The 9946-nt window shown below is 46.6% G+C and overlaps 2 protein-coding genes and 1 non-coding gene across 5 annotated transcripts in view; 1 reads left to right on the top strand and 2 right to left on the bottom strand.

The window, feature by feature from the left end:
• The first annotated feature begins 3888 nt into the window (after window positions 1-3888).
• Window positions 3889-4906, top strand: LOC101776342 (abscisic acid receptor PYR1). Its single transcript, XM_004983507.3, has one exon. It carries the CDS (start codon window positions 4009-4011, stop codon window positions 4630-4632), a length of 624 nt encoding a protein of 207 aa, XP_004983564.1. The 5' UTR covers window positions 3889-4008; the 3' UTR covers window positions 4633-4906.
• A 2006-nt stretch (window positions 4907-6912) lies between these two features.
• On the bottom strand, window positions 6913-7000 carry TRNAM-CAU. Its single transcript is given in 2 exon segments — window positions 6913-6948; window positions 6963-7000. It is a non-coding gene; the product is annotated as a tRNA-Met (tRNA).
• A 267-nt stretch (window positions 7001-7267) lies between these two features.
• The window catches only part of LOC101776743 (mitochondrial carnitine/acylcarnitine carrier-like protein), a 4926-nt gene continuing 2247 nt past the window's right edge, over window positions 7268-9946 (bottom strand). The window contains exons 2-3 of one of the 3 annotated variants that reach the window (XM_004983508.3): window positions 8763-9203; window positions 7268-8003 (exon numbers count right to left, since the gene is read on the bottom strand). In XM_004983508.3, coding sequence (XP_004983565.1) covers window positions 7451-8003; window positions 8763-9203 — 994 coding nt within the window. In that variant the 3' untranslated portion in view covers window positions 7268-7450. The remainder of the gene's footprint in view (window positions 8004-8762; window positions 9204-9946) is intronic. The other 2 variants (XM_004983509.3, XM_004983511.3) reach the window with 2 other exon arrangements.

The following is a 9946-nucleotide window of genomic DNA, read 5'->3' as shown; positions in this document are numbered from 1 at the left end:
TAATCACGATTACGGATTACCACTGACCCATTGTATTAGAGCTCACCCTCAAGTTAGAAATCTGAGAATTGTACAATGTTAGAAATCTGAGAATTGTACAATTAAAAAGAATACTATCGTGTTTACAAACTTGCTACCTTTCCTAATTGGCAGCTCACATTGCTCTAATACGTCCATGATCTTTAATGCCAGAAAAATATACATATGATTTTTTTATAACTTAGCACGTGTTTGGTTTGGACACGAGATGGGATAGGTTGATCCTGTCCTAAGTTTTTGGGATGGGGCGGTCCCAACTCGTGTTTGGTTGAGAAGGACAGGTTCATCCTCATTTTTTGTTTGGTTGGAGGTTTTACGGTAGAGGGGACGAGCACCGTTTGCAGCTTCTGTTAGCTCCCATCAGCGGACCCCATCAGTCATTCTAACAACTTCATCTTCTTCCTCGATGTGACGGCAGCCCGCAGGGGAGCTCGTCCCACCCGCCAGGGACCACGCCGCGTGCCGCAAGTGGAGCTCCAGCCCCTTGTCGCGCCGCCAGGGAACCTTGCCCCCGCCCCCACCGGCCTCGTGCCCTGGCCGTGCCGCCTGGGGAGCTCGTGCCCGCCGCCTGCACTGGATCTTGTCGCCCGAGCTCGTCGCTCTGCCTCGCCGGCGCCGGATCTTGTCACCCGAGGACTTGCGACGGAGCTCCTGCTCGCCCTGCCGGCGGCGCAGCAGTCGCCCCAACGACGGCGCAGCGGTCGTCTTGCCGCTGATCCCCTCAGGACTCCCGTGGCTGCCATCCCTGCCGCTCGTCCCTGCTGGTGGCCGGCCCGCCGCTCATCTTCACTCGCTCGCGTTGGTAACGGAGAGCCGCACCGTCGAATCGGGATGACCCCGTCCGCTCGATTCGGAGGGACGGGGTTGTCTCGCATATTGGAGGAATATTCCTCCTAGGCGATGAGCCCATCCCACTTGACTCCCATCCAAACACCTCTAAAATTGGAACCATCCCATTCTGTCCCGTCCCGTCCTTGAAACCAAACACACCCTTACATTTGCTGCTTTGACAATATCATGACCCTTAGGCTAGAGAACTAGCAATAATATCATTACCACTAAAGAAACTATCGCTTTAACAAACTCACGACCCATGTGTTAGAGAACAACCAATTATTACGACTAAAAAAGATCATTGCTTTAACAACCCATGTCTTTTATGCTAGAAACAGATAATAGTTACAGCTAAAAGAGTTACGGCTTTGAAAAACTCATGGGCATATGCAATAAACCCACTTGGTAAAACAATATCATGTTGTATAGAAAAAGATGATAGTTTTAATAAAATGCCTACCTTTCTAATTGATAACTCAAAATACCTCTCCCATAATTATGACAACCCTAAAGGTATTTGCTTAAACAAACTTGTTTATCTGTCTCCTTCACTCATGTCATTTATCGATTAAAATAATAACATGAGTTTTATAGGCTCAACAAACATACTTTTTTTGTCCATAAATGTAAGAGATTTTGGGTTTGCCTTAGGTCGAACTATTCTAGTTTGACCAAGTTATAGAAAGAATAATAATTTTTATAATATCAAATGAGTGTCATTAGCGAAACATATTTTCACAATTTACTTTTTGATGTGGTAGATACTAATAATCTTTGAGTAAATTTGATCAAACTTAGGATAATTTGACTTAGAACAAACTTTGAACTCCTTATGTTTGTGGATGAAGTGAGCAGTAGCTATCCTTTACATCTAAAAAGTAGCCCCCAACTTCAAATAAATGGCATTGGTATGGCTCTAGTGTTGGTGAGTACTCCCTCCGTTCAAAAAGAATGTGATTTAAGCTTTGTCCTAAATCAAACAATTTAAAATGTCCAAGTTTATTGAGAAGATTATCCAATTTCTAGCATGAAATAAGTATCATTAGATTCATTAAGAACTTACTCTACCAATTTGTTGCTATAAATGTGATACTATTCTTTACAATTTCAATCAAAATTTAGATAATTTGACTTATGGCAAAATTAGAATTGAATTCGTTTTGAAACAGAGAGAGTATGCCAAAAATTGACAAAAGTTATGAATTAAACAAAACCATGTTTCATGAGCACACCAAAAACAAACAATTTTCATGCAAAACAAATAACTTTGTGTGTAAAAGTTACAGGTTAAGAAAATTTTTTGTTTTCGAGCAATTAGAAACTAATAAAGAACCCCTATCACTTTTGTGGCTTAAACATTTATGGTTTAACAAACTCACTTGTTTCACCATTAAAATTAGCAAAGAAGCTCCAAAGAAATTGATAGCTTTTGTGGTTTAAAATTGGTGGTAGCTTTATTGACTCTCTTGTTCTCGAGCCATTAAAATAACCAAAGGTTCAAACTGCTGCAACTTTAAGAAACTTTCTTGTTCTGGAGACTTAGGTTATAGACAACCGTGTGGCATTTGCGGCTTTAAGGTTGCAATTTTAAATCAAACAACTTTCTTGATTTCAAACTATTAAAATTACCAGATAACAACTATGACGTTGATGGTTCTTGTGGCTCTAAATGATCACAACTTTAGCGTATATATGTATAAGCTAGAAACTAACAAAGTACATACACATAGAAACTTAAAGCCTTAACAGCTTACATGGTGGCACGTTTTAATAAACTCTGTTTGGTTTCCAACCATTAAGATTATCAAAGTACTATTACGATTACTTTCGTGGTTTAAATAGTCATAGATTTAATAAACTTGCTTATTTTTTCTATCCATGAGAATTACTCAAGAATCCCTAGGATAAATGATGACTTTTGTACCTCAAAAGATCAAAGCTTTAACAAACTCACTTATTTGATAGCTTAAACAATTCTTTCTTTAACAAATTCATTTTTTTTTGAGCCATTAAAATTGCCGAATAACCCCTAGTAAAACCGGCGACTTTGGTAGTTTAAACCGTCACCTTTAACAAATTTTTTGCGTTGATGATAAAGTTAAAAAAACATTTTGTGGCTTAAAACAGTTTGAGTCGTTAAAGTTAGTAACAACCTTGTGCGAAGACGTTACCTTTTGCGGTTTATTACAAGATGTTAAAGTTAACAACAAAAACTTTTTGTGAGATGCTAAGACATTTTACTGCTTAAACAATGATATGCTAAAGGTTAATAGAGAACATTTTATGTTTTAAACAACACTAAAGTTCACACAAAACCCCAAAAAAAGCATTCAAATATTGTGGTATAACAAATGACAGTTTGAATAAAATCTCTTATTTTTTGAACCAATAAAATAATAGAAACTACAAACAGCTCTAGATTGCAAAAAAAAAAAAACCAATTCAAGAGAACAAGCATTTAAAATCCAAACGGGGAACAAAAGAGCGTGTATAAGAAAAAAACTTTACTATAAAAGGTAAAGCCCAAAGTAGAGGGATGACACGATCGGAGAAGGATTCCATGCTCCTCCAAAAGTGGAAGGTGGGGGGAGAGAGGGAGGGAGGGATGCATGGAGAGAGACGAGGGCGAGAGTGTGAACTGAAGGCAATTAGGCAAGACAAAACAAAGAAGGGGAGGATAAGGTAAGCAAGAGGGTAGAAAGCCCAAATCCCAATTCCCCTTCACGCTCCCCAGTGTATTAAGGGTCTGTTTGGTAAAGCTTCATCTAATTCTGATTCTCTACGGGAGCTGATTCTTAGAGAGAAGTGATTCTATGGCTGAGTCTCTTTAATTGTTTAGCATAAACTCTTGCAATCAGGATGGAGAATCACTCCACATAACTAGAAGAAGCTACTTTTTTTCAGTTTTTAGCTTCTTAATTCATTTTAGAGAATCACTAACTCGAATCAGCAGAGAACGACTCTGCTCCTTTGTGAAAAAACTATTTGTTTGGTAGAACTCCTTCTAGATTCAACGCATAATCATCTCGGGAGCTATGCCAAACGCACCCTAAATATACTCGCGCTCCAGCTCACCGGCTGTCCTCTCCCTTCTCTTCCCAAATCGCCCCAGCGAATCCAATCGAGCCCAAGGCGATGGACCAGCAGGGCGCGGGGGCGGACGGTGAGGTTCCGGCGGGGCTGGGGTTGACGGCGGCGGAGTACGAGCAGCTGCGGTCGACGGTGGAGGCGCACCACCGCTACGCCGTGGGGGCGGGCCAATGCTCCTCTCTGCTGGCGCAGCGCATCCACGCGCCGCCGGCCGCCGTCTGGGCCATCGTACGCCGCTTCGACTGCCCGCAGGTGTACAAGCACTTCATCCGCAGCTGCGCGCTCCGCCCGGATCCTGAGGCCGGCGACAACCTCCGCCCCGGCCGCCTCCGCGAGGTCAGCGTCATCTCCGGCCTCCCCGCCAGCACCAGCACCGAGCGCCTCGACCTCCTCGACGACGCCGCCAGGGTCTTCGGCTTCTCCATCACCGGCGGCGAGCACCGCCTCCGCAACTACCGCTCCGTCACCACCGTCAACGAGCTCGCCGGCCCCGGGATCTGCACCGTCGTGCTCGAGTCCTACGTCGTCGACGTCCCCGACGGCAACACCGAGGATGACACCCGCCTCTTCGCCGACACGGTTATCAGGCTCAACCTCCAGAAGCTCAAGTCCGTCGCTGAGGCCAACGCCGCAGCCGCCGCCGCCCCTCCGCCGGAGCCGGCGGAGTAGCGACGGCTGGAGTGGGAGCAACAGCAAGTTTTGGGCGTTTCTGTAATTTCGCTTCATGGGGACAGGGTTTCTCTGAATTGAATCGGATCATGGATGCACTTCTGGACAAGGAGGGGTCAGCTTGAATTTAGGTGTCATTGCAAGGGTGCTGCTACCTGTAATAATCTCTCTTTCTCCTGCTGGGATTCCTTCCATTCTTCTTTACTTCTTCCGGAATTTGGTTAATTTCAGCTTTATGTGATTGGAATGGTTCCTTAGGAATTGCGGCTTCTCATGTGTCTTTGCATTGCACTGCATATTCGCATGCGCCTATCTTCATTAGCGTGATCCACTCATAGTTTGATCCTCATAGATTGGCAAGTACAAATGCAAGAGAAGCCAGCTATTGCTAGCACTACTGAATTAATCATAGATCAATTGTGCTCATTAGTATCTTAGAAGTTGTTTGACGATGATGACTACGCATGGTTACATGTTGTGGTTGCAACTGAATTTGTTCAATTGTTTGAGAATGCATGAATCATTTTTTATTCTTTTTTGCCAAGATTCTGGAGGAGCTGGCAGCCTATATTTTGTGCAGGTTGCAGGCACCTTGGACCTGGAGTTTTCTTTGCCTTGTAGGGGTACTGTACACCATAAGTTTGAGTAAATCTCAGGTTGCTCCAGCTTAGCAGTACATGAGGAAATAGTAAGTGTCGTCGATTCCTTAAATTGTACTTGTACTATATTTGATGATTTGTCTTGAGATGCTCGCTTAAGTACTATTGCTGGCAGTGTTTTTGTCTCTTCTTGCCATATTTTCCTGCTCCGTGAGCAGTATACTCCCTCCCAAGGCCAGTGTTTTGGAACAAGCGTCATATGTGCCATGGCGACGCTTGTTTTGTTTCACACGGAATGGATGTCACCATCTTTTTTGCTGCAGTTCAAGCAATTTAAATTTGTAAGCATGTCAGTGTACTGAAGTGAATGTATATTCATCCTGCACACATTTTCTTGTGCCTATCTTGAGCTTGGCATGTTCTTGGACCCGTTTGAATGACATGATCGTTGAATTTTTTTTTTGGTAAAATTCTTTCCTTCCCAAATGTTTTCGGACTGGTACGAAAATTGAATTGCTCCTTGTAAAGTCCATGCAACTATTTCTTGTAAAGTTCTTTTTGTTCCGGATGCCGCCGCACCTTCTCGAAGCCATATCTTGCATCGCCTTCGAAAAGCGATGGAAGATTCAGACAGCGAAGGGGGGAAAACCAATGGGCATTTCCTTTCCTATTCAGCCACACAAGGCCATTACCAGAGGGGTACTTGCCACAAGTGAAAAATCAAGAGATTCCGGGGGAGCAATGTCGTTGCTCGATCAAATGACTGGAAATAAAGCCTCGGAGGGCACTTTGGAATAATAACGAGTGCTCCACTTCCATCTCACCAATCCGCTTTTGCTTCATCAGCAATTCGACATTTTCGTAGCCTTTCGCCCCATCTTCCTTGCCGATTCAACCCCATCGCCAACTTGTTTAGATTCCTTCTGCTTTTGCAGCCACAGCTGAAATAAAAAAGCTTGGTGGAAAATTCACACACCCCTCCCCTGAATAATGTTAATGGGCAGTGATCTTATCGTGGTCCCTAGATCAACAACAAGAAGCCTAGATTTCCGGCGATGAAATTGGGCGCCAACTCGCATCAGGCCTGACCGCCTGAACGACATCAATCTTGGATTTGTCCAAACAAGAACGAAGCCTGAAAGAGACCCGCCACATTCCTATGGTCCCATCCTATATCTCATAACATGCACTTCCAATATTCAGTGCAGCATAATTATTGGTTTTTTACATGGCAGAAGGCAGAAGCAGAGTTGTCCTGGTACTTAAAGAAAAAGAAAAGAAGAAGAAGAAGAGAGGTGTGCTGGTGGTGGCTGCCGTGCCGTCGGAGATGATGAGAGAGAGAGAGAGAGAATTAAAAGTCCGGGAGGCAGTTGCACTCTTGCACACTCACATGGCGCTGTCTTTAGGACACTGACCTCCCCTCGTCAACTTGCTCAACTTGCCCTAATAATCAAAGCAAGAAAAGACTCTTCTCCTCTGGGCCCCTCGGGCTCAGCTGGCCAGGATACCATCATGTCAAGCTCAACTCATACAGTCATGCGATTAAATTAATTTTTCTCAAAAGTCCAATAGCTAGTGATCACTGATCACCAAATCACATCAAGTGGGGAAAAAAATTCTTCAAACTTTAGGCGCAAAAGGTACCTGATAGACGAAATTTAAATTGGAGAAAAAAAAAAGTTGGGGTGAGAGAGGCTCGAACTCTCGACCTCAGGATCACTCACGTTTAGCTATGAGACCTACGCGCTAGCCAACTGCGCCACCACCCCATTGATGTCTACGCTCCTTTCTGTGGATAAATAAAAGTATATTTGTGAGGTCGTGACAGCAACAACAAAAGTTGGAATTCGGCAACCGCTGAGACCGCAATTGTGCAGCCGTCAGAGGTCACTATCATCAGCTCCTAAAATTTGGGACGGACGCTGTGACGTCACTGCCAACGCAAAGTCGCCGGATGCTTCGCATCAGCAGTACCTTACCAGCTTCATAAATCCCATGGCGCCAAAGCGAGGCATGAGCAAAGCTCCAATCCAAGCAAAGTTAATGCAGATTTTGTAAATAAACTCTCCTTCACAGGGGAATTGACCTGATCTCGACAATCGACACGATCATCATTATCATCAATTCATCATCGCCATCATGACATGGATCAGTAGAGGTGGGAAACAAAGATCACAAGGCATTGAAACGGTGCCATCAGTCTAGCACGCAACCGATCATCACCCTAGCGCGGACCTGGTCACCTCGTACGCCAAGAAGCAGGCGCCGTTGGCCGGCATGCTGCGCAACATGGCGGGGCCGAACCCCTTGTAGAGGCCCTTCACGCCGTCGGCGGCGAGGATCTTCCTGAAGGCGTCCATGGAGCCCGAGTACTTGGGGTTCTTGTAGTCGTCCACCTGGAGCACGCTCTTGACCACGTCGGCCGGGTACACGGGGCCCCAGAAGGAGGCGCCGGCGAGCCCGCCCGCCAGGATCAGCGAGCCCCGGCCGAGCTGCGACGTGTCCTGCCCGCCGGCGAGGGCCTGCTTGATCGCCTCGTACATGCCGAACATGATGGCGTTGCCGGGCACCTCGCGCGCCAGCGTCGGGAAGAGCCCCTTGAAGAGCCCGCGCGTGCCGCCCTCCGATCTGAGCACGTGCCTCGCGACCTCCATCGGGCCGCCGTACTTCACGGCCACGGCTGGGGCGGCGACGGTGGCGGCGGCAGCGCCTCCTGCGCCTGCAGCGGCGGCGGCGGGAGCGGCCGCTGCCAAGGCGCTCTGGGCTTGAAGCCTAACATGATATAGGAACATAAAAGGATCAGTGCTCCGCTTGATCTGAAACTTATGCATATTTCTGTATTGTCATTTGTCAAACAACTTTGAACAAGCAGCAGCAAGAGATGCATTGCGCCTTCGGAATTTCTGATGTATAATATGGTCTAGCTGAGTGAAAAATTTAGATGGGATTATGAGACAAAATAATCTGCGAGTTATAGTACACACCAGAGTATATCTGCTAGATGATTGTCATTGGCGTATGTGATCACATCCTTTTTGCCATGGAGAAACAAGTTTTAAGATGCCAAAATGTCTGAGGAAACAAGCATACCACTGACAGACATCATGCTAACTGATAAGCTCAGTTAAGCAGTGGCAAGATAAAAGCCATGGGTTGCTTGAATGGAAGAATGGAACACAAATGTTATTCCCTGTATTTTGCTAGAGCATTTGCATAACGCCATGCCACAGGGAAACGATGCTAAGACAAAGTGATAAGTGATGGCTCTTTTCATTTGGATCAGACATTATGCATGTTTATGGAACCAGATGCCAATGTATGCTTGGTTGCATTCAGGTTACTGATACCAACATTCGTAATCAGAACCTCAGGATCTCGGCGTTCATTTTCAGAATTCAGAACCCCAAGTACTCGGGCATTCATGTTTATGGAATGAGATGACACTCTTTATGTATTATTGTTGCATTCAGGCTACATAAACATGTGACACAGAAGGCAGAACATAAGAAACAGGACGGTGTCAGAACTGACCTGCACTTGATGAGCTCGGTGGGGCACGCCAGGAACGAGACGGCGACCCCCGCGCCGGCGCCGGCAACGACCTGCTGGCCAACGGTGAGCGGCACGCCTGGCTCGGAGCGCAGCACGGCCTCCATCTGGCCCCTGATGGTGAAGAGGACGGCGTTGAAGGCGGCGACGGTGGCGAGCGGCGCGCCCATGCCCTTGTAGAGGCCCCGGGCCCCCTCGGCGGCCAGGGTCTGCCTGACGGCGTCGCCGGCGCCGGCGTAGAGGGGCGGCCGGCCCGGCGGCGGCGTGGGCTGGCTCTGCAGCTTCACCTTGATGGTGTCGAACGGGTGGCCCACCACCAGCTGCGCCGCGCCGCCCACCGTGCCGGCGGCCAGGTCCTTGGCGACGTCACCCATCTGCGGGGCGCACGTTCTGCAAATTTCAGTGGGTGCTCCCGTCGGCCATCTGATTACCAGTGTATACACGGTACTCATTTTCAGTGGTTTTTCTCAGCGCATCAGTATGCCAGTTGTACTCATTTTCAGTGATTTTTCTCAGCGTGTCAGTTTTCTTTTTTTGAAGCGGCTGCCAGTAAAGCAGCGACTGGCGTGTATTGACATAGAAGAGGATCAAAGATGCACACGTGAAACAAAACGATCGAACAAATGGAAAGTTTCTTTTTTTGAAGCGGCTGGGAGTAAAGCACCGACTCACGTGTATTTATCTAGAATCAGGATCGAGCCAAGGCCCTTGATTAAGAGGGGTATTTTGTGTTGTTGCACTCGAATACCGTTTACAAGTTGTGCCAGTTACCTCGCGGTGGAAGATCTGAAGAGAGCCAGTCAAAGATTGCATCCCAGATGCGTGCGGAGAAACGACAGTGAACAAAAAGACTTTTAGGAACGCATACCTTTGGGCCTGTTTGGTTACCATTGCTTATAAATAAGCAACTTATAAATAAGCAAATAAGTTGCTTATGATCCAAACACCCTTGCTTATAGACTTGCTTATAAGTTGCTTTTGCATAAGCAAATAAGCAAGTTTGGAGTGGCTTATTTTGCTTATAGGGTACTCTTTACCCCCCTACCCTTCCCACTTTTCTCTCTCTCCTCCCACTTTTCTCTTTTCCGCCCGGCCCGGCGCTCTCTCTCTCTCTCCTTCTCTCCTTCTCTCTCTCCCCCAGGCCCGGCGCTCCCACCCCGCCCGCT

The sequence above is a fragment of the Setaria italica genome, chromosome IX, assembly GCF_000263155.2.
Source record: "Setaria italica strain Yugu1 chromosome IX, Setaria_italica_v2.0, whole genome shotgun sequence".
Classification (NCBI taxonomy): domain Eukaryota; kingdom Viridiplantae; phylum Streptophyta; class Magnoliopsida; order Poales; family Poaceae; genus Setaria; species Setaria italica.
This window is presented reverse-complemented; position numbering and strand designations above follow the sequence as displayed.

Coding starts and splice junctions, on each gene's coding strand:
- LOC101776342 (XM_004983507.3), top strand. CDS start 4,009: ATGGACCAGCAGGGCGCGGGGGCGGACGGTGAGGTTCCGGCGGGGCTG.